Source organism: Perca flavescens, chromosome 16 (genome assembly GCF_004354835.1).
Source record: "Perca flavescens isolate YP-PL-M2 chromosome 16, PFLA_1.0, whole genome shotgun sequence".
Classification (NCBI taxonomy): Eukaryota; Metazoa; Chordata; class Actinopteri; order Perciformes; family Percidae; genus Perca; species Perca flavescens.
The window spans coordinates 30,814,849-30,839,807 of record NC_041346.1 but is presented as its reverse complement, the minus strand read 5'-3'; the positions used below and the strand labels follow the sequence as shown (position 1 = coordinate 30,839,807).

The following is a 24,959-nucleotide window of genomic DNA, read 5'->3' as shown; positions in this document are numbered from 1 at the left end:
AACTGCCACTTTGCTTGTTTGAAAGCCATGATGTCTCTCTCTCTCATGGGGGGGCCAAATTCTCTGGGCGGGCAAAGCAGAGAAAGGTGAGGTAACGTTGCTCCTTATGACCTCATAAGGAGAAGATTCCTGATTGGTCCATCTGAGCTTTCATTTTCTCAAACGCAGAGCAGGATACCCAGGGCTCGGTTTACACCTATCACCCTTTCTAGCCACTGGGGGACCATAGGCAGGCTGGGGGAACTCATATTGCAGTTTTTTCCAACTGCTTACACACAAAATAATCCATAATCTATTTCTCAGTCTTTCACTCAGTGCTCAGTTGCATAAAACACTAAACACAATTCTCTACGTAAGACACAAAAATCTAACAGGAAGTGACTTGCTTTCCTTTTCTAAACACAACCAATCAAAATGCTTCACTTATTTACCAGGGCACAGACACACTCCTCACATTTGCAAACACATTATGTCATAACTGAACACTAACCAAATCACTGCTTTACTAATAGGTCTATACAAAGGTCAGATACCCTGTTTTGGACAATGATGGAGGAGGAGGAGGAGGAGGAGGAATTTCTGATGAGATCAGGGCCACACTTTCTTCATCATGTGATCAACCATGGATTGACCAATGAGAGAAGCCCATCTTGAGTAGCTTTACAGCGGCGTCCATACTGCATGCAACTATCTAATTATAGCATTACTAATCAATCACTTTGTTTTGCACAAAGTGCATACAATTAATATAATTTTGAGATGTGTTTCATTTTGAAGGAGATGTGAGGCATTTTTTATTTTGTGTGTGCAGTTTGGGGAATTGTGTGTAGAGTTTTGAAAAAAGGAGACATAGTTTTGAAAACGTGTGTAAGCAGTTGGAAAAAACTGTAATGTTAAACCTCAAAGTGAATTTTTCATGCCATGGGACCTTTAACTAATAGTCAAAATAATTCATAATTTCTGCTTTTTTTTTTAACTTAAAAATTTGGTATAATGTCATGTAAATTAGTAGCCTGGGAAAACCCTGACGAACTTCTGGCAAATTTGAGATTGCTCTGCAAGTCTGTCTGGCCAAGAGCCCATTCAAGCCCATTTCCAGTTTTTCCAAATTGTGGCACCAATCACAACAAAGTCTTTAAGTTATATGAAATTAAATTTTGTACTATTGCTTTTTGAGTAGGAGTTTTGCCAATCATCGGTCTTTCATCCTCAGAGGGTTAAAACCACTTATTTGGAACTTATAAACATGAGTTCTCCTGACTTAAAGTTTAAAGTTTTGACTTGCAATGAGAATGAACTCAACTCACTAATGGGTTTTTTCCATCTGCGCTTGAAGGGCTTTTCAGACGGGAAGCTATTGACGCGTCTAGCAGTGGTAGAATGTAACTAAGTACATTTACTCCAGTACTGTACTTCAGTCCAAATATTGAGGTACTTGTACTTTACTTGAGTCTTTTCTTTGCATGACACTTTCTACTTCTACTCCGCTACATTTCAGAGAGAAATATTGGACTTTTTACTCCACTACATTCATCTGTTACAGCTTTAGTTACTAGTTACTTTAGTTACTCCACTACATTCATCTGTTACAGCTTTAGTTACTAGTTACTTTACCCATTAAGGCTGAATCCCATTTCTCTGTCTTTCCCCTTCCCCTTCGTCTTACCCCTAGCCCTTGTCCCTCGAAACCGAGTGGTAAGGGCAAGGGATGAAAACGTCAGAGGAATGCCGGACTGTTGTGCAAATCAGCAATGTAACGTTAGCATAGCAAACTAACAATTTTTCAAAATGTTTCAATTAAGAACATGGTTGCAAATATACAGTATCTCACAAATGCCAATCTCTAGGTATGGTGAAGGGTATGTGATGATGTGGGGAGTATGGTGAAGAGTATGTGATGATATGGGGGGTCTATTTTAATTCAAGGCCAAGGGAACTTTATCAGGATGCATAGTATCCTGGATCCATGAAATAACTGGCCTTTCAAAATAAAGGTCTGCCTGCCTCTATGGGAATTTAACCTAGGGGTGGACTGACTTTAGTTGCCAGCGGTTTAGACATTAATGGCTGTGTGGTGAGTTATTTTGAGGGGACAGCACATTTACACTGTTATACAAGCTGGACACTTAATACTTTACATTGTAGCAAAGTGTAATTTCTTCAGTGTTGTCCCATTAAAAGATATAATGAAATATTTACAAAAATGTGAGGGGTGTACTCACTTTTGTGAGATACTGTATATATACAGGACTGTATAGAGCACAAAGCAAGACTGTGGTAATTTTTAAATCAATTATTTAAGACGAAAATACCTACATTTATGATACTCTGGGTACCCCTTGGTTTCAATTAAGCTCGTGAAAATGCTTGGTTTTAAGGGGTATCTACCCCTTCCCCTTAGCCCTACCCCTCGATCAAAACGAGAATTGGGATAGCCCTTACTCTCACGTGAACGTGCAAAACTAAGGGGAAGGGGTAAGACAGAGAATTGGGATTCAGCATATGGCTGTTCACGCTTGGCGTCTTTGAACAGGGTCAGAGGTTAGCGCTGGGCCGGGGGCTGCCACCCTTACCAGTTACTTTACACATTAAGAATCCTGCACACAAAACACACGTAGTTTATAAAATCTGATGTTTTATTATAAATGAAACTAGCAATATAACAATATAATGGCCTACAAGTCCAGCGTTAAGGATATTGAGTAGATATATTATGCACCCCTCGTAGAAACACATTCAACTCGGGTGTGACTCCAGCTTCCGAGTTCTGCCGCTTTTTGACGCAATGGGAGTGGGAATGTGTAGAGTGTCTCTACACTGTGCAGTGGATGTTTTGATGCCCGGTATATGTGCTTGAAATAAAAAATACAATTAGCAATTTATATCACGATTCATTTTCTTAATTAGTGCTTCAATTTTTTAGTCTATAAAAAGTTAGATAATAGTGATAATTATCCTTAAATGTCTTATTTTGTCCAACAGTCCAGACCCCCAACACATTCAGTTAAAAAAAAAAACTACTTAAACAAAAGTAGCCATACATTAAATGTGACATTAGCAATTTTGAAAATCACATAATTTAAGTGGAAATGTTATTCAGTTTCCTGTCAACATATGACAAAGAAAATCAGCAAATCTTCACATTTGAAAAGCTCAGAGCAGATGATGTCTGACATTTTTACTTTGAAAGAATAAATGACGATGATGAGTCATTTTGTAAATCGTATCTGTCAGCTGCTGTAGATCCACTGATCGATTCAGCTGTAGCCTATGTGTGTGTGACAAAAAAATCTCCTAAAAAGCGTCCAAATGTGGAAGAAACCACATGAAAAATGTAAATATAGACATTTTTCTATGTCATTAAAAGTTTAATCCGTCTTTTGTATTCTACTTGTGCCGCTAACAGACACGTTTGATCCCCCAGAGAGAAGCCTGTGTGAAGCGCACAGCCGGACAGTGTGGAAGAGGCTGCGCGTAAAAAAGCGCGTTCTCGTTTATCCGGTAACATCCGCGTCAGTTCGTCCACATCTCCGTGTGCGAGCACAGTCTGAGACCACAACCCGGGATGTAAAGAGGAGCTCCCTGCACGCGGATATATCAGCTTTGTAAATCCACAATCTTGCCATCTACTTTTTTTTTGTCATACATTTTATCCACAGAATAACCGGATTGTATTTTTGTCCTGTTCGGTTTTGTTTAGTTTCCATTCCCGCCCCGGCGCTTCTTTTAACCCGGTGTGTGGAGATCAACTCTCTGCCTCGGTTTAACGGACACACAGCAGAGCATCCCCGGATACTTTCCTTGGAAATCTCTGCATATTTGTGCAAGAAAATAACAAAAATAATCAACTTGAAAAGTTCTCTACATGGGATGACGCACTGACGCAGCTGAAGTGGAGATCTTTATATTCCGGTAAGTCCACATTTGACATGATTTTACATTTATTTTGAGGCTGTATAGCTTTTCATGTCGCCGTCGGCATTAAAGATTCTGGGGGAAAAAAGTAATCGGATTACTGTCATCTATGATTTCCCTTCTGTCCACTGTGGAAACATCTGGATTTTTGCCAGTTAGAGGGATCGTTATAATGATCGTAAACATAGAAAATTGACTGTTACAGTTTTGGATAATCGAATATATGGATTTATTCGCAATGGAGCAGCTTATACTCTCCAACAAAGACATAATGGACAAAACTAATTGCACATATAAAGACATGTACAGCTGATGAAGAGAAAGAGCTGCAGGAATGGAACTATAGAATATATGATTTGATTTGGGGTGGCAGTAGCTCGGTCTCGGAGGGTTGCCGGTTCAAGTCCCCCAGTTCACCTCCTGGGCACTGCCAAGTTGCTATTGAGCAAGGCACATTGTAATTTCCCCTTGTGGGATTATACATTATTATTATTATTATTATTTAGGATGAAAGATAAATGAACACTGGCCGCTTTTAAATCATTATTGCAGAGGAGGCAAAAATAAAAACACCAAATCTGACCAACAAAAATACATGAAAATCATCTATAAAATACTAACGTCTCTGAAAATAGACCTGGACTCTTAAGCGACAGTTTGTAGTTACACTAAAGAAAATCCTGACAAATGTACTTTTATGTCTCTCTGCTTCTTTCTGTCATCATCACTGAGCGGACTGCAAAAACTAACATTTCAAAAATACACGCAAACAGAAGTTTTATTTATGTGCAAAAATTTTACAAATTTGCATCAAGGGGGCTTTAGAGTGAGCGCAGCATACGACCCCCTCTGTCCCGAAGGTATTGAGGCTCAGTATTTACTACTCCAGATTATGGCTGTTGGAAGGAAATCCGGGAGTCCAATATAAATCGAAAAAAAAAAAAAAAAAAAAGAATCAATACAAAGCAAATGCTAAAATGACACAAAACTGCTATACGTAAAATACCATAGGCCAAACATCAGCCAGTGATCGGAAGGAACGGAGTATATAGCAGGACTTTGTACCGTGAACAATCACCAATAAAGGTTTCCAAACCAAATACTATATATATATATATATATATATATATATATATATATATATATATATATATGTGTATGTGTGTATATATGTGTGTGTGTGTGTGTATATATGTGTATATATATATGTGTATATATATATATATGTATATATGTGTATATATATATATGTATATATGTGTATATATATATATATATATATATATATGTATGTGTGTATATATATATATATATGTATATATATATATATATATATATGTGTGTGTATATGTATATATATATATGTGTATATGTATATATATATATATATATATATATGTGTATATATATGTGTGTGTATATATATGTATATATGTGTATATATATATATGCGTATATATATATGTATATATGTGTATATATATGTGTATATATATGTATATATGTGTATATATATATATATGTGTATATATGTATATATATATGTATATATATGTATGTATGTATGTTTGTGTATGTATGTTTATATATGTATGTATGTATGTATGTATGTATGTATGTATGTATGTATGTATGTATGTATGTATATATATATATATATATATATATATATATATATATATATATATATATATATATATATATATATATATATATATGTGTGTATATGTGTGTATTGTGGAACGATGTGACAGTTATCTAGTCATGGTATCACTTTTTCTTTTAAAGCCAACTCCCTTTCTCCCTCTAGATAACCCTCGCCCTCTAAGCCCTCTTCTGCCATACAGCCGTTACAGATACTGTCAGCGGGGCGGATGGTTAAGCCTATATTAAAGGATTTATTTCAGATACTTCCCTATATTTAATACTGTAGGTACTAAAACATTATAGGTTCAAATATTATAAATATTGTATTATAAATATTAATAGGTTCAAAGGAATTAGTTTAGATACTTCCCTATGGTTTTTAGATTCATTTTAGAGAGACACACACACCCCCGCACTCGCGGGTTCTTGCTACAGTGGAAACCCGATGACGAGATGAGGCTTTTGATTGACAACCTAGATGTCCCCCGTATGTGAAATACACAGCACACAGAAGATCTTTATAACCAAACAATTACAATTGATTACTCACACTCGAACAGCTGCCTCTACCGTGGTCACAGAGGTTTCCGCTCAGCTGGAGGATCAAAGGTCTGCTTGTCAGGTCGGTCCACGGGGTTGCTGCAAACCGCACGGTTAAAGAGGAGGCCCCCACTTCCCCTTTCGGGGGGTCCCCGCTCACGCGGGTCAGCGGCAAAAAAGAAGAAAAAATGAAAAAGGAAAGAAAGTCTTCTAAAAGAGCAAAAAAAGACCACCTTGCTCAAGACGAACACAGGTGGTTTTATTATTTAAAAAAAAGCAAAGAGTTAATAAGCAAATAAAATAAATGAAAAAATTAACAGAGTTCAATCACTCAAAAAATGCTCTAAGACACAGGAGGTCCCTACTCGTAGGGTCTTGGTCAAGAGAGCAGAAAACGAGCCCAAGGGAGAGAGAGCGCTTTTTGGCAAAGCACCCATTTTTATATGTACATTTCTTGGGGTTCAACCCCCCATCACAGCGAGGTGTGTTTTATCACATTTGTTTCACCTTACATGGTAATACAGTCTTAAAGCAAGCATCAGGTTGGATATACGTAAAAACCATCTCATATGACGATATTTCCTTTATACATATGCATGTTGCTATCTAACATAGAATCTATCGGCTCAGTTCGACTGCATTGATCAATAGGTCAGAGCAGTAACCTTTTACACTCCTGTATGCACCCAGAGCCTAACCCCCCAAGTGCATGTATACAAGGCCCCAACAGCACTTCCTCTTTCCAGCTGTGCAGGTTCACACAGACAGTTACACAAAGCAACTTATGCATCTGAAGCCTCTTGCAGACACTTCCTCTTCACGACTGCAGGGTCAAATAGGCAGCTTCACACAGTAACTCACACTAAAATGTCTCTAAGCATGTTTATAGTAATATCAGTAACACAAAAACTTTGCATGATTATATTTCTAAAGGCACATTAGCACTCATAAACCAAAATCAAAGGCAGTATTATAGTCTCAAGAGCAGAAATATAATTTAGCTGTTTTTGGGTTAACTCATGTCAAAAGCAGAAGCACAGTCTCCACTGTTCTTGAGCTGATACATTTCAAAAGCAGAAGTATAGTTTTAGCTGTCTTTTGGATTAATACAAATACATTTCAAAAAGCAAAAATATTTCAAAAAGCAGGAATATAATTTTTAATTGTTTTTTGGATTTTCACATACTCTCGTTCAACAGTATATTATTTTTCAACTATTTTTTCAACCTTTGGATTTTCACTACATCCTAACTGTACACAGTCACATCAGTTTGCAAGTGTATAAATAAGTAGAAAAAAAGTAAACTATTTACCTTTTTGAAATGTAGCAGAGTAAAGGTACAAAGTAGCATTAAATCCATTCGTCCTAACTCAGCCACTGTGTATATGTGTTGTGTGTCCTGAATGCTTTCTTTATATGTATGTATGTAAACTTAACAACATTTTCAGTATATGTTGACAATAAATGGAGTATCTCTCTCTTGCAGATTACATGGCTTCCCCTTAACTTCCAATCATTGGCCCCTCGGCCTCTCCTCTAACTGGGGAAAACTCTATTTCTCAATGGTTCACCACAGAAACACCCTTTTGCCGTCTCTCACTCTGTAAGTTTCCGCGTCAACAAAACCATGGCAGCAGCTCCGGACGCCCCCTGCCTGTCGGAGCTCATCATACTCCCCAACCGGAACATCAGCCTCATCTCCGGCACCCAACCCTGCAACCGGAGCACCGCCCGGACCGCGCCTTACACTCCGCAAGCCACCGCAGCCTTCGCCATCGCCATCACCTCCATGATGATCCTCACCATTGTCGGGAACATCCTGGTCATCATCGCCGTCCTGACGTCCCGATCCCTTAAGGGAGCTCAGAACCTGTTCCTGGTGTCGCTGGCTGCAGCAGATATTTTAGTTGCCACGCTTATTATCCCGTTCTCATTGGCTAACGAGCTGCAGGGCTACTGGGCGTTCAGCTCCATTTGGTGTGAGATCTACCTGGCGCTGGATGTTCTCTTCTGCACCTCCTCCATCGTGCACCTGTGCGCCATAGCGCTGGATCGCTACCTGTCGATCTCTCGGCCCGTGTCCTACGGAACCAAACGCACCCCGATACGAATCAAGGCGGCCATCATCGTAGTCTGGCTGATCTCTGCGGTCATCTCTTTCCCTCCTCTTCTCACCCTGGACAAGAGCGAAGGAGGCGAAGAGGTGTGCGAGCTAAACAACGAGCGCTGGTATATTCTCTACTCCACCATCGGATCTTTCTTTGTCCCCTGTGTGATAATGATCCTGGTGTATGTGAGGATTTATCAGATCGCAAAGAAGCACACACGCTGCCCACCCGGACAGAAGAATATAGTGACAGCAGGAGGAAATGCAAGCGCGGAAACCAACGAGCCTCCGGCAAAGATATCTGAGCTGTCACAACAGAATGAGGATCAAGGAGGTATGACAGATGGCCAACAACAAAAAGGCCTGGCCAAAATGTCTGGCTCTGAGTCAACTCCGTCATCATTCCAAAACCCGCCTGAGAAAACCGTGAGCCAGGACAATCGGCACCCTGCTAATTTGAGTAACGTTCCAGTCCAAAAATCCACCTCCTCCCCTTCAATCCCTCAACATGGCAGCCAAATCCTCTCAGCTGTTCCCCAGAATGAGTCCCAGACGCGTCCAAATGAAGGAGGGGAAGCACCCCCCGAGAACTCATCGAGCTCTGGCTCAGAAATGTGCGAGGACGGCGTTAACGGCAAAGAAGAGACGAACAAGGTTGACAAGCAAACTTTGGGATTGTCCCAAAGGAAAGGGTTCAAAGTTCAGATGCTGAACCTGGCGTGCAGATACAAAAACACAATGGCCACATCATCTGGCTCAACCAAACTGGCACCGGAGGAAACGACGAAGTTCGAGGGGACGCCCACATCCCGACGCAAAGCCATGGCTAACCGGGAGAAGAGGTTCACCTTCGTCCTGGCTGTCGTGATGGGAGGGTTTGTGATCTGCTGGTTCCCCTTCTTTTTCTCCTACTCTCTGCAGGCGGTGTGCCCCGAGTTTTGCAGCATCCCCAACCCTTTGTTTAAATTCTTCTTTTGGATCGGCTACTGCAACTCCTGCCTCAACCCAGTCATTTACACCATCTTCAACAACGATTTCAGGAAGGCCTTCAAGAAGATTCTCTACGGTGCCACAAAGGGTACGTTCTTCTAAAAAGGAAAGGATTATGTTTTGCTGCCGGCGGACATAAAGACGTTTGGTCATAACATAGTAAAAGTGATTTGTTTCTTTCTTTATTTGATATGGGATTGACCTTTACTCAGCATCGACATAAACACTAGTACATTGAGGAGGAAATTTCATCCGTGGTGTCCTCCGTGTGTGTGTCTGAAAGCTGTTATTTATGTCAGAGCAGAGTCGACAAAGAGGGAGATTTCAGAAAGCCGCGGTCAAGTGGCCGAATCATTTATCTTTAAAGTTATTTAAGAATACGGGGTAATTGAATATTCACTGACTCTTGAGGAAGAATGATTTGATTATGTTTCAAAACGGAAGTCAAGAGGATACAGGGTCTGTGTTCAGTAATTTAAATCTCAAATTATGTGTTTGGTTTAGGTCTGTGTGCGAGTGTGTGTGTGTATGTGCGCATGTGAGTAGAGGAGGGTTGCCTAAGGGTCTAACTGGAAGAGAACAAATATCACTAAGTGTCCTTTATCAGAGATAAAATGGGCAGTTAAGGAACACGGGAAAATGTGAGTATCCTCCCTCTGTGCCTCTTCCCCTTCCAACATGTAAAGCCGTAACGTTACGGGGCGTGTACGTTATGATGAATAGAGCCTTTATTCCCGAGTCTCAGTGAACCGCTTGATGATGCACCTCTCTCTGGGAATCTCTTCACTAAGGTGATAGCCAGAGGCTTTGACAGGGAGAAACTAGAGCAAGAGAATCGTCAGAGGCCGAAAGATGAAAGATGGAAACTCTACATGTTAATGGGATACGAGCTGAGCTGTTTGCTTCCCCCCCCATACTTCTTTTCATCTTTTCTCCCCTTTAATGTTTTTCTTTTCTGTCCTCTAAACTAAAAGGGGGAGGCAGTGCATTTGCTTTGCTTGAATATTTCCATTTTATGCGTCTTTGTACTTCACTGCATCTTATAAACGAATGTAAGGTTTTGCTCCACTACATTTGTCTGACAGCTTAAGTTACTTTTCAGATGCCAGTGTTTCTTCCCCCTCCTGTCCAGTGAAAACCACGTATCTCCAGATGGGTTGATGTTGAATGTTGGTGATAACGCTGAAGGAGTACGCCCAGTCTCAAAAGCCACTAGAGCATTAACAACTTGAAAAATCCCTTTTAAAGTACATTTAGAACAGATAAAAAATGTGTGATTAATTTGCGATTAATCACGCGTTAACTATGGACAATCATGGGATTCATCGCGATGAAGTATTTAAGTTGATTGACAGCCCTATTAAAAACAAAGACAATTAGCAAAACACCGGAAAGTCTAAAGCCTCAAAGTGGCTATTATCAGTTTTTTTTGTAAAGATAGTCTTTAGAAAGTCTGCAACTTATATACTTTAACTTCAGTAAGGTTTTGAATGCAGGACTTTTCGCGTATGTGTGTATAAGTACTTTTACTGTAGTGTAGGGTCTGCATACTTCTTCCACCACTGGTTTTAGGTGTGTTTGATTGATTTATTTGCAATATTTAATGAACACATTGGACAGCGAGCTTCGAATCCTTATCAGTGTGCTCCCTGCCAAAGCAATACAGACAGTATCTGAACTCTGCGCCGACCCCAACAATGAGCAGAATCCCTGATGAAGATGCTCCTCCTCACTCTGTGTGTGTGTGTGTGTGTGTGTGTGTGTGTGTGTGTGTGTGTGTGTGTGTGTGTGTGTGTGTGTGTGTGTGTATGTGTGTGTGTGTGTGGCTGCATGTTTTTCAAAAATGCACTTCTTTTACCTTTTTAAATGCCGATGGACATTTGCTTGACCGAAGCATCCAGTACTGTATGTATGTAAGATTACTAACTAATCAGCTTTTGTACAGTATGTTAGCTTAAACAATAAAAAGTATTCCTGCTTACTGTTTTAAAGTCCAGCTGAAATTAAACTGCATGTATTTTTTTTTGCTGCTACAAAGCTGCTCCGTGAATTCTGCAGCCATGCTAGCAGCTCTGTTAAGACTAAGCGCGAAATTCCACCAGGCGCCGCGGCCGGCATCGACAATCGCAGCCGCTAGAAACAATGGTTGTTATTGCACCAGCCGCGATTCAGAGCATCGTAGAAGCATCCCAGAAGGGGCTCTTCTCTCCGTTAAAAATACGTGCCAGGTCTATTTTTGATGGAGCCGCAAAGCGTTCAACAGGCCTCACAGTAAGTGGGATGGCTAGAGCACCCGGGGGGTTGTGGCTAGAAGGGATACAGCTACGACCAGAAGTTACGCAAAATCTTGCATAATTTAATAATATAATTTGACCCAGGAAACGGGTGTTCGGTCCTCGGGAGTGTTTTGATCCAAACCAGGATCTTTTTGCTGAACTAAACATTTCGTCGTCTTGGTGCCTAAACTTAATTTTCAAACGCCGCATTTTCTCAGATAAATACCGTAGCTGTATCCCTTCTAGCATCAACCGCATCCAGTCATTTAAAAAAAATAAACAGCCTGTGGACTACCTATCGTATAACACATCACTGAACTATTTTTAACAACTAAAACACAGCCAGAAATCTTTGTATCCGTGTCGTTCATAACTGGACTAAATGGAAGATATCATTTTACTACGTAGACAACTTTTATGGTAGAAGCACAAAAATCTGCTAATTGAAAGCTAATGTACTTACTACTTGTTGTCTGGAGTTTGCACCTTCAGGGTTGAAAGCACTTAATTGTAAGTAGCTTTGGATAAAACCATCAGCCAAATGACATGTAATGTAATGTAATTTAATGTAAAAGCTAACCTGCTAATGGCAACATGGGTCAGTTTGGAAGCTACATGTTCTGGTTCTTACTCTGCATCACTGCTACTAAAACACTGCTTTTAGTTAGCTTGTACAGTTACTAGCGGACGTTTGTGAACACTGTGTCCTTCATGGATACATTGAGCACGTTTACATGCACACCAATATTCCACTATTCTTCCAAATATGAGAATATTCCGAATTTGATACGGGTCATGTAAATAGCATATTATGTTTAGATAATCAGAATGAGCCTCTTTCTGAAAATATCATTTTGTGGTATGTCGGTATTATTCTGGTTTTGGAAGCATTCTTTATGTATACAGCGCATTCAGATACAGCGCATTCAGAATCTGCGTCTCAATCAGGGTTTTTACTGCAGTTTGTGACAGTTTACGGCTTACGGTCAGCTCTGTGCGTTGCTATAGTTACTGTACACAAACCAACCAGTCGGCAGTTTGCAGGGCTGCGGTAGAGATGCTCGGCCAATAGAAAAGAAGGTGAAATACAGCTACTTTTAAACATTGTTAAATACTTGAGATATATATATATATATATATATATATATATATATATATATATATATATATATATATATATATATCCACATCAACAGGTTTTTGCATATAAGTCGACCTTTTCTAGAAGCTGGATGAAGGAATGAAAGAGGGAGGCTGTGTTCACACGCTTCAACAAGTCCTCCACCGCTGGAACACTATTAGTGGAATATTCACTTTCATTAGCTATGTAAACAGCTGAGTCGGAATATCATCTTTTTCGGGAAAGAGGGCAAAAACTGGAATATGATGTGCATGTTAACGTAGTTATTGTGAGAACAGGATACCAGACTCCCTTCTCTTTTTCTCAACCTGCCAGCCTTAGATCATACACTTTACATGAAGGTGATGACGCGCATAAAATATTCCCAGGCTGTTCACAATGCAAAGTGTGAATGATCTTGTTGGCAGTGCAAGGTGATTAGACCTCTTTAATGCCAGCTCAGACCTTCATACACGTGTCCCTGCAAAATAGGTGGTAAAAGGAGCTCGGTGCCAGAGTTATTTATTGTCACATGCACAACAACAATTACAAGGAAGCAGCCAACCGCAATGAACATTTTAGATCTCAGGCTCCCTCGAACAGTGCTCATTAAATATGTACTATAAAAAGAAAACCATGCAAGTAATAAAATTACAAACTACAACATAGTAAAAGAAGGGAAAATACAACATAGTATTTAATATATAGTATATTTGTAGTTGACAGGTATACAATAAAGTGAATGTAAACATGGTAGTGAATATACTGTAGATATGTAATAAGTGAAATATATGTATATATACAGGGTGGTATTTGCCGGAGGGGATGTATGGGATTTCCCACTTTCTGGTCTACATATGCCTGCCTCTACTGAATTATTTTTACCAAATGTACCCCCCCAAAGTGATCAATGCTACTTCACCAATACACCATTACATACCTAAAATAGAAGTATTTTAAACTGAGCGAAGCACTGTAATGTTAACATAGTGCCATACAATGATAAAAATGTAGCCACTACAGAGCTCCTGGATGCCGGCTGCCAGCGGCAGTTGTTTACCCGCCAATTGGTGACTGTGAGCCGGCTACAGGCACCGCCAAACGATGGTCCTTTCAGGGGCCGTGGTAGTGGAGTTTAGCCAACAAAAATGAGCGCCACACAGCGATGACACCAGTTTAGGCACCAAAATGACTCGTTAAGTTTAGGAAAAAGATTATGGTTTGGATTAAAACACTCCGGAGACACGAACAACTGTTTTCTGGGTGAAAGTATTTTGTTTTCGCCGCATATAGTGAACTCTGCTCCCCGGGAACACACTGTATATTCCATTAAATATTGAAGTGCATATTTAAGCATTTTGGCATGGCTGGACGAGGGGCACTACATCCATGGTATTGGAGGGTGTTTTAATCCAAGCCACGATCTCTTTCCTAAACTTAACTATTCGTTTCGGTGCCTTACCTTAACTGTCGTCGCCGTAGCTGTATCCCTTCTAGCCTTAACCCAAATTTGCACCAAAAGTTGGTATGAAACCCAGATTAATTCTACACACAGATTCCGTGATCTTGACAAATCAAACTAAAATTAATTGATTTCACTGTGAACGCTCAATCAGTGGCCACGGAAGGATTTTATTTCAAAGTCTGCACAAAAACCGTCCGCCCGCTTAAGTGGTGTACTGCGCCAGAAATCAGCTGTTCTTATAATATGTAACGTGTATGAGAGTGTGCTCCCAGCGTACTTTTATCATATCATGATGACCAGATCATGAAAATATCACCGGACGCCACAATCTTGTGAACATAGTCCCACTGAGAGATCCAGAGAGAGTTGTGTGGAGCTGAGAGTCTTAATCAGCTTTGGAGCAACGCATTTGGCAACGGCTTGAATCTAACGGACGCTCATTGATATTAAAAAGTTACGCACTAAAGCTTTAACACACGATTCAAACAACACGCCATAGCTGCGTCCGTGGGTTCAACGATACTCAAGCGTCCAGCAACCAGTTCATCTACGGATCGAGTCATAAAAATGAACATTGTGATTAATAATGGATGGGTTGTTGAAATAACGTATAATTAATGAGAATATGAGTACTGTGAACAGAGCAGAACAGAGCTGCTGTCTGCTGCTGCTCCTGTGCGCCTTTACACATCGTTAACATTTGATGCGTTGCATGTCTCACATAAAACATAAAGGATTACGGCTGCCGGCGCCACTGACCTCAGTGCTTCATCTCACATTTGAATCCATCACTTCCTCTTAACGCTTATAATTTATCATCAACAAATAAAAAAAAAAATTATATTTTTGCGATTTCAGCTGGACTTTAAATTTCGCATAATGACCTCTCAGTCTTGCCTTGTATTCACTTGTATCTTCTATCTCCGCTCCTGTGTTTCTTGTGTCCCGGTAAATGCTTTTAATTTTGAAATCATATTAAGGGTTTGAATAAAGGACATGGTGAGACGATGTAAACGCTGGTGCTTGTTGTTTCAGAGGAGGGTCGGTGGGATCGACTGCGAGCACTTACAGAGCAAAAAATAATGGAATCAGACAATTTAGCGTTGCTGTTTTCTGTCAGTGTGTTTCAGGAGAATTATCTTTGTCTGCTTCAGTGACATTTTGACCAGAATATAAGACGCAACATACTGACATGGACAGGGAAAGAATAGCGACATTAGACCCTCTGTCAGCACTGTATTATCACACACACCCCAAATTATTCCCCAAAAAAATAAAAATATTTATAATTTTATAGGTGATAGTTAAAGTGCCCATATTATGCTCATTTTCAGGTTCATAATTGTATTTTAAGGTTGTACCAGAATAGGTTTACATGGTTTAATTTTCAAAAAACACCATATTTTTGTTGTACCGCACATTGCTGCAGCTCCTCTTTTCACCCTGTGTGTTGAGCTCTCTGTTTTAGCTAAAGAGTGAGGCATCTCCCTTCTGTTCTATCTTTCTTGGGAGTTGCATGTGCTCAGTAGATACTCACTTAGTCAGTGCTTGGGCACAGACATTAGTAACGGGGAAAACCCATAATCCCAGAAAAAGTGTTTTTGTTCATAATATGGGCACTTTAACTAATTAGTTCAGCTGTTTAGAGGGTAGCTTAGGTATTTTTCAACATAGACTCTATTTTCCCATTTTTTTGTGTCTAAATGACTGAATTTTAGAAACTGCACCAGTATTAAGCGGTGGAACAAGCTGCCTATTAGTGCATATAGTTAACGGGCAATTGCTGACTTTCAGTTAGCGTCCGCTAAGAGTGCGTTTTTTGCCGCTGACAGACTCAGATTATTATTCAAAGTGTCTGACAACATTATGAAAGGATCCCTACAGAGATAGAGCTTTTAGTTAAAGAGTAAGATCCTTTTAGTTTAACATGAAACAGCCCCGAAATCACCATCACCAAACTCCACCAGACTCCATGTAAATAATCAGGACTTTTATCATCGTAAAACACACTTCATTTAAAGTGGACAGAAACAAAATAAAACTACCGAAAGCAGTCTTGGTTCATCTTTCCACTGTTCCAACAATCACCACTCTGGTTTGGTTGAAATAAACCCTTAATTCACCCATTTACATGTGGAGATATGCTGGCACTATACACGCTAAAAGTCCTGATTATTTACATGGAGTCTGGTGGAGATATGCTGGCTCTATACACGCTAAAAGTCCTGATTATTTACATGGAGTCTGGTGGAGATATGCTGGCTCTATACATGCTAAAAGTCCTGATTATTTACATGGAGTCTGGTGGAGATATGCTGGCTCTTTACACGCTAAAAGTCCTGATTATTTACATGGAGTCTGGTGGAGTTTGGTGATGGTGATTTCGGGGCTGTTTCATGTTAAACAAAAAGGATCTTACTCTTTAACTAAAAGGTCTATCTCCGTAGGGATCCTTTCCATAATGTTGTCAGACACTTAGAATAATAATCGGAGTCTGTCCGCTGCAAAAACTGACCTTTTGGTGGGCACTAACTGACGAACAAAGCCTGAATGGTTACATTGCAGCCTGTATAGTGGCTGTCGACTGCAGTGGTCTTTCTCAAAACTGGACTCAATTTAAAACATGTTGCTCCCATCACTCACTTAGACAAAAAGCTTGGGAAAATATGGTCAAGCTTGAAAAATACCAGTCACCCTTTAATACCTGTGAACTACGAGCCGTCAGAGAGCCGAAGAGCAGAACGTGTTGTTTACTTCTTCCAGTGAAGCCTTTGATTGTAATTGTTGAAGCCCTCCAGTGGTATAATTTAGTCTAATTAGGACAGCTCTCATCATATCTTGATGTTCTGTCTGCAAGGGGCTGGGGTTATTTTACAACATTTGTAGGATTTAAAAACCTCCTCTCACAAAGGATCCAGACATCATAAAGTCGACCCGGGTGTCCAATGCATGCAATACCGTGCTGGAGACATTTTAAAAGAGCAGAATATTATACTCATTTCTGTATATCTATAATGACAGTTTCATGGCTGCGAGGTATTATGGTATTGGATTTTTAATGTGTTTTTTATGATGCCGTATTAAGCCTGACATCGTTTGTCTCCGTCAGTCACGATGCTCAGCGATGCTTCATGAATCACTTGACATCCCTGCAGCTGGAAACAGGATGGATAGTCACACCAATAAAATGCTGAAAAGACAGGTTCTACTTTATGATTTGTATGTGTATCAGTTATTAACCCTGTTGTCGGACAAGATCTGCAGCACCGGACAATCCCCCAACGCCCCCGAATTATGATGACAACATTTTAAAGATTGCCAATATACAATATGTGCACATGACAAGCATATGAATATGAAAATCACCGTCTACGTTGCTCAGTTCGTTTGGAAAACAAAGGCATTGTGTCCTGGGTTGTTGGTAACGTTAGCACTGAGGAAAACAATCCACCAACAATAACACCAGTTGGAAACGCTGGAATTTTGGAAAACGTGTTTTTCACAATTTCAATATAAAAATCATAGCGTTCAATGCCGGACTTATTTGGGGGGAAAATTCACATAAAAAGAAGTCCATGGAGAAAATATGGAGTCCTTTTGTCTTTTTCAAGACGGTCATTCCTCAAAAGGCAGCCACATAGGTCGTTTGTTCCAGCATCATTCTGACCTGTATTTAGGTCTCTAGTGGCGGCGCCCTCTAGTGGCCGTAGTAGTTGTGACAGGAGCAAAGCAGGATGTAAGGTGAGGAAGTATGAGGGCGCCAAATGTCCTGTGGTGGAATTTGCAGAAACACCATGCTGTGGTATGATGAGACTAAGGGAAAGCTTACATGACAACATCAGGTCACAGGTCAGGGGACAAGAATATTCGGGCAGTCTCCAACAACCAAACCTCTTCATGTATAACTGGTTGATTATCTACAGATTCAGAGATTGTGCGTAGACAGCCGCATGAAAAAGGGGGACGTTTTGTCTCAGGACGGTCTCCTTTTGGAGGTCGGTGGGCCAGCCACACGATTTAGTATCTGTGTTTACGGCGCCTGCAATATCTTTGTTCAAGGTTCAGCTAAACGTAACGCCTCCAGCATGAGTTTAAATACACCTTCAGGAGGACAGGAACTTCAGAGAGTTGGGACGGCACTGCACAATAACACATTGTGGTTGTACTGAACTGCCTGCCTTATTGTCTCCTCATTTGAGTGTCCATTAAATGCTCCCGTGTGATTCATCCAGGTCTCCCGAACCTTCTTCACGTATGTGAAATGAGTTGTTTCTGCTCCTGAGGTTTTCCTGAACAGTAAAGAGATAGGTAGACTTAAAAAAAAGGAACACCTGCTCTTGCTACAGCAACCCCATTTATTAAAGAAACTAACATTTCGGTACCTCAGGAGTACCGTCAAAAGTATCCTTTGGTGGAAATACTCTTGACTTACGTCCAGGGGGACCAAAACGTTAAGTTTCTTCATTAAATGGTGAGCGAGAGCAGGATGCGATATCTTAAGTTTACGGAACAAACGGAGCTACGTCACGCTCTGCGTCACGTGGTCACCTCCAGGAAGTGAAGTAACGTCTGATTTGAACCCAAACCTCCATCTTTTTCTCAACTTAACTCAGTAGTTTTTGGTGCCTAAACCTAACCAAACTGGGACCGTTTTACAACGTTAACGCTGTGTGTAAAACCGCAACCGTTACCTCCTCTGGTTTAGATATGAGGACGCTCCTGTGGGTCATATTGGAGGGGAGGAACAAACGGTCATTACTGTCGTATGGTTGTTGTTGTTGTTTAACGATAGTTTAATAAAATGTTAAATGACTCAGCTCTTTTAATTCAAAAGTTCAACTCAGCACACAACAATTATGTCTGTTTATGATTTAAAATGTTTTCTTTCCATCTGTGTATAATATGGCAAACACAGCAACAGCAAAACACCCTACATTCCCATTTTATTCTCGTTATATCCCTTTTAATTCCCATAAATTCCCGTTCATTCCCGTGGAAAGTTTCCCTCTTGAATATATCTAACCCCAGTCAGTACCTTCCGTTGCATACCACACACCGGTGCCATCGCTGTGTCTACTGTACCTGCGTGTTACACTGACACGGACTCTGTCACTGTAAATTAAATCTGAGTAAACTCAGCATGACTCAGGAGGCAGCAATGCTGTGAATAATTCAGCCAGATTACATATAAAAGTTGCTTGGGTTATAAAGATTGCATTGCATATATGGGCATTATTTAAAATTGCATAAAGGGAACAAGGGAAACAACGCAGCACATATCAGCTGATCTCCAATTACTTGTGTTGTATCAAAGTGTTTGGACTGTGTGTGTGTGTGTGTGTGTGTGTCTATGTGTAACAAAAAATAAGATTAATATGAACATACAGGAGCATTCAAGTCTCACACAGAAAGCCAGAGGAAAACAAAAGCCAAGAATACGTTCAGAAAAGAATATATTCCAGTTTCTTTCTTTCTTTCTTAGTGTGATGATATTTAGAGTATTTTCAGCACTTTACCTAGCTGTCAGACAGCCCTTTACGACGGGGAAATGAAGCAGTTATCTCTGCTCTCTTCAAAACCAACAACAGTCCTTTGACAAAAACAGTAATTTTACTGCAGATTCAAATCCACAATTCAATTAAACGAAAATGTCAATAGGGACTAGATGGCAGAAGGGTACTTTCACAGTTTAAGTTTGTCACAGTTTACAAGGTTCAATTGAATGCACTATTATTACACAAACAAATGCATCAGCCCCTCACCCATCGCCACATTCTATAAATATTGGCAATGCCAATCTGGGTCTACCCAACAGCCACCACTCCATTTTAACCTATCGACACACACAGTGGTGCACTGACTACTACCTCCATCTGAACATAGAGAAAACAAAAGGACTGGTCTGTAACGCACCAAACACTGGACTCATTCCCGTCTCCATCCATAACAAGACAGTAGACAAGGTCAATGAATTCAAATACCTTAGACTCACTTTAGATCAACACGTCAACGCTATCCACAAACGATCGCAGCAGAGACTAAGTCATCCGTACACTCTGTTGTTCTGTTGTTACTCTACAAAAGCATAATCCAACCCATCCTGCTTTACTGTTCCGAAAAAGAAAAAAAATCAACAAGATCACACGTCGCCTCCAAAATTATCATTGATGGAGCCATCAAATGCCTTCCCTAAACATTGTCAATGACACCAATCACCCTCTATATCCACAATTTACACTGCTGCCATCTGGCCCCAGATACAGGACTCTGAGGTGTAGAAGGACTCGCTTTGGCAGAAGTTTTGGCGCTTCTGCCATAGAACACTGCTGAACAAACTATCAAATCTCCCTTATGGGACAATAAATATCTATCTAATTTAACAAGGGTCAAATTAATGCACCATGGAGTTGTGAGGAGCCCACTTGCTTTACCTTTGTTGTTTGTTTCCATAACTCACTCACGGGGAAGGCTAAATGTTGCCATAAGGTGACTTCAGAAAAAGCAAGAGGATTTTCCAGTTCTGTTGTTTCTAAGTCATCTTCAACTCCTGCAGCCGCCATGGTGTCTGGAAAAGAGAAGCTGCAGGCAACTGCACATATTACCCTGTGTCTGTAGTTGCATGCTACCAGCCGGTAAGCTAACGTTATCCTGTGTCTTTAGCTGCATGCTCCCTGAATTGAATTGAAAACTTTATTGAACAACAATCAACAAGACGTGTTCAAAAGGATAAAACACAATAAAGTCCAAAGGCTTGTTTCCATTGTGGTCCATATACCTACCAGCCCGTAAGCCAACGTTAACCTGTGTCTTTAGTTGCATGCTACCAGCCAGTAATCTTACGTTAACCTGTGTCTTTAGCTGCATGCTTTTGTGGGACTTTGTTGTTTTAAAGTGTTAGGAACTAACAGACCTAACCAACTAACTAACCGATGGAGGCAGTGGCAGAGCAGCAACTCCCGTGTTCTGCGAGGTAAAATCACCGTTTTTGTCAAAGGAGTCTGGTGGCTTTGAAGCGAGCAGAGATAACGGCTATCCTTTCAACACACAGATATGAGGTTAATTTATTCTCATCTCACACTCAGAACCAAAGTGAATAAGTGTATTTCCCAAAATGTGTATTTCTTTAAATCTCTAGCGTCTGTGTGAATTCTGCTCGGACTTTTTTTTAATGACATCTTAAAATGTGCATCCTCATCCTTTTGTCCTTGGGGAGGGGGCCATGTGTGTCTATCAGCTTGCTCCGCAGGAAAGCCACTGCAACAACAAAAAGAAACATAATGACCGTTGGCCTTGTGTTTTTCTCTCCGTCTGGATGGTTTCTCTCTCTCTCTGCTGCTTCGTTGCCTGTGGAGCTTTCATGGCGGCTGGCTCAGGCGACGGCTTATGCTGCAGACAGCTTCTCAAGGAAAAGTGTCAGCGGGAGGCGGCTGAGGGGCTAATGTGGTGTAGACTATAAGTGCCAGGTCACCCCGGGGTGACAGTGATTTACTGACACAACTCGCAGTCACGGAGCTACTGTAACATGAATAATACACAGTACCTGCTCTGAGGCGATGAAATATTATGTGTAATAGTGGCTGGAAACTCTGAAGCAAATAAAAATCTTAAATAAAAATGATTTATAGTGTTGAAAATTAAAGGGCGTTCATACAGTTACAACCAACCATACACCTGCGCCATGTCCCTCATTGTATATGACCAGGATTATTAACACCATGGGAGCATTTAAAAAAGTAACACATCTATGACGCTATTTATTTTACATTCCAATATTTTTACTCATATAACTGGGGTTTGGAAAGAAACTAAGGCTGCGTTCACATCACCAATAGGTGATCTGGGGCGATTCTCCGCAGGGCTGAGTGGTGGGTGGAGGGAAAGAGTATCACTGAAACAGCCATTTGTGTGACATCCTTGACTTTATATTTCATAGTTACGGTTTTCCATCAGATCGTTTATAGATCTCGACGTTTCCGACTGCATTTGAAGGCGGATTCATTTCCACAAACTGCCGGGCAGTTCAGTGCTTGTGTTTAGTGTTGTAAAACTTTCTTGTGGCAGCAATAGAGGCAGTGATGTGTCCCGTTTCCTGTACGGGACTCTCACACCGCCTCAAAACAAACCGACAATTCTGATCCACGCTTAGCGCGACACGGGGTTGTTTCTCCAAAAGTTGAGTCGATCTCAACTTTTCGCCGCAGGCCCGCTGCGTTTCTTTGTGAATCAGTTGAAAACGGCACTTTAAAATTTAACTTTAATTTTTTTTTTTTAATGGTGCCTTTTGTGTTCAGTTTAATGTTGGAAATAATTTCCTTTCGGGTTCTTTTTTTATTCAACAAGTCATTTGTTGTATTTTAGCAGAATACTAAAAGCAAGGGAAAGGCAGAACTGAGTACATTTTAATATATACCTCATAATATTGATTATTACTGCATGATTTCTGTATATTAGAAACTTTATATTTATATACTGTACATATATTATACATGACATTATGTATCCATTATGTAATTATGCTTATTCCCTCCTTAGGGAATAACAATATGGTCTGATATTATCAACTCTTGTGTTGAATGTAAAGAAAGAGAATAAATAAGAGATAGAAAATTACCAACCAGAAGAGTGGGTGGGTGGGTGTGTGTGTGTGTGTGTGTGTGTGTGTGTGTGTTTAATAATCCAATAACAAATAAGGATGTTATCCTGTTAGAAAGTAGCAGTTGTGCTCGGGGGTTCGCTGTGACATTGTTAAATGTCAGACCCCATCTCTGCAGAGACTAATCGCATAAGCGCGCGCGCGCACACACACACACACACACACACACACACACACACACACACACACACACACACACACAGTAGGAGCATCACGATTTCTCAAATCCACGATTCAATTAAAAGAAAATTTCAACAGGAACTACATGGCAGAAGGGTACTATTACAGTTTGAGTTCCTCAGAGTTTACAAATGCACCATTAGTTTGACGGGGTCACATGAAGTCACCGTGGAATTCCGTGGGAGCTAACGTTGCCCTGTGTCTTTAGCTGCATGCTACCAGCTGGTAAGCTAACGTTAACCTGTGTCTTTAGCTGCATGCTACCAGCTGGTAAGCTAACGTTAACCTGTGTCTTTAGCTGCAGAAAAAAAAGGCGTGAGTATTATTTCCTGTTGCTGTATTCAATGGTTGAGATGATTGCAGAGACGGATACATTTGCGAGATGGATATGAGTTTTAAAAAAAATGTTTAAGAGTTATTACGCTGAGTTGAAGCGAGCTGTCCCGTCTCTGTTCCCGGGGTCAGGGACTGGAACCAGAGACGGTACGGACAACATCTGTGTTCCAACAGGTGACGGTATGTCAGTGTGGACAGCAGTGTGTCCGAGCTGCTCACGGATATAAACATGTCGGGAATTAATGTTTTGGCTAGCGTATATAACCACACGTAAATACCATTGCATTTTATCAGCGGTGAAAAGTAACTATGCTGTACTTCATTACAACTGTACTTTTAATTGAGTATTTTAATTTTCTCTTTCTTGCCTATTGTACATTTTACTTTTATAGCTTTAGTTACTTTGCATATTCATATTAATTATACAAAATATTATGAATAACCTATGATGTATTAAAGTGGATAAAGAGGAGACTTTATTGATCTGGTGGTGAAATTCACAAGCTAGCTGCCAAGTCAAACTTCCGCTGTGAAAGTAACTCAAAAGTAATGCAAAGATAGTGTAAAGCTTTACATTTCAGAGACAGTAATATTGTACTATAACTAATTACTCTCAAATGACAGTAACTAGTAATCTATAATGTATTACATTTTGGAAGTAACTTGCCCAACACTGTCTATTTTAATTTAATATATTATTAAAATATGGATATATACTGTATATATACACTGTATGTATATAAAGGTATTGCTGCATCTTATCTTTAATCTGTGCAAAAAGCAGACAAGTTTCTTGTTGTTACTTTGTTTCCCTGAGAGGTTTTAAAGACAAGAGGTCTTAACAAGATAAACTCTTTCTCTGCTGATCATATATCTCCATCTAAATATTCATGAAATTCACTTCACTTGACTGTTCTGCTGCAGTGGTAGCGTTGGACTTTCTGGTGTTAAATAACGAGGGAATATTTTTAGATGAACAAAGCCTGAGTTCATCGATCCACCAGGTGAGTGTTTCAAGTGTGTGTTGTAGTGTGTATCTTCAGGACGAGCTGGGAGGGCCGTTCAGCGGCACAAGTAGCACATAATTGATTTTGGGATGTGGATATTTACACGAGTGGCTGCTCTCGGAGAGCTCAGCTGCTAGTCATGCTTTCATGCTGCTATGTGGTGAGTCGAGCAATCTTTGTGAAATGCATTCAGCTTACGCTGCACATCGTTAGGGTCACAGAGTCACGCTTTGCTTACACATTTCTCTGGAGGTTTTTTCCGGATGTTTGGCACTTTTTCAACTTGAGTGGTTGTCATCATAGTTCACTCCGCTTCCCTCAGACATCTGTCCTCAGAAGCAGAATTGATGAAGTTTGCTGGATTAAAGTGTGCAGCAGAGTTAACCCCTGTAACCCCACCAAATCCCATGTATATATATATGATATACTACACAAACTACAAAGGAAAAAGGGCCAGTGCTTAAAACAAAAAAACAAATATAACTGAAAGAGGACTCTTTAAAAAGGAGCTAGTTAACTAAAGTACATACTACAAAAATTGATACAAAACCTCACTATTTAGATCATCTTTAAAACCAATAGTACCCTAAACCTAGTTTGACTAAACACAGTATCTATGAACGTGACAACGTCCGGGGTAATCTGTTATAGGAGCTTGTCTAGCTGCGTGCAAATGTTCCCCCAAAACCACTTCCTACCCGAGACTATTTAGCAGAGCCGCC

The 24,959-nt window shown here is 40.3% G+C and overlaps 1 protein-coding gene and 1 pseudogene across 1 annotated transcript; one reads left to right on the top strand and one right to left on the bottom strand.

Moving 5' to 3' along the window:
* Positions 1 to 24,959, bottom strand: part of LOC114571189 (E3 ubiquitin/ISG15 ligase TRIM25-like) — a 107,116-nt pseudogene that overhangs the window by 22,117 nt on the left and 60,040 nt on the right.
* Positions 7,731 to 9,323, top strand: LOC114571188 (alpha-2A adrenergic receptor). Its single transcript, XM_028602038.1, has one exon. It carries the CDS (start codon positions 7,731 to 7,733, stop codon positions 9,300 to 9,302), a length of 1,572 nt encoding a protein of 523 aa, XP_028457839.1. The 3' UTR covers positions 9,303 to 9,323.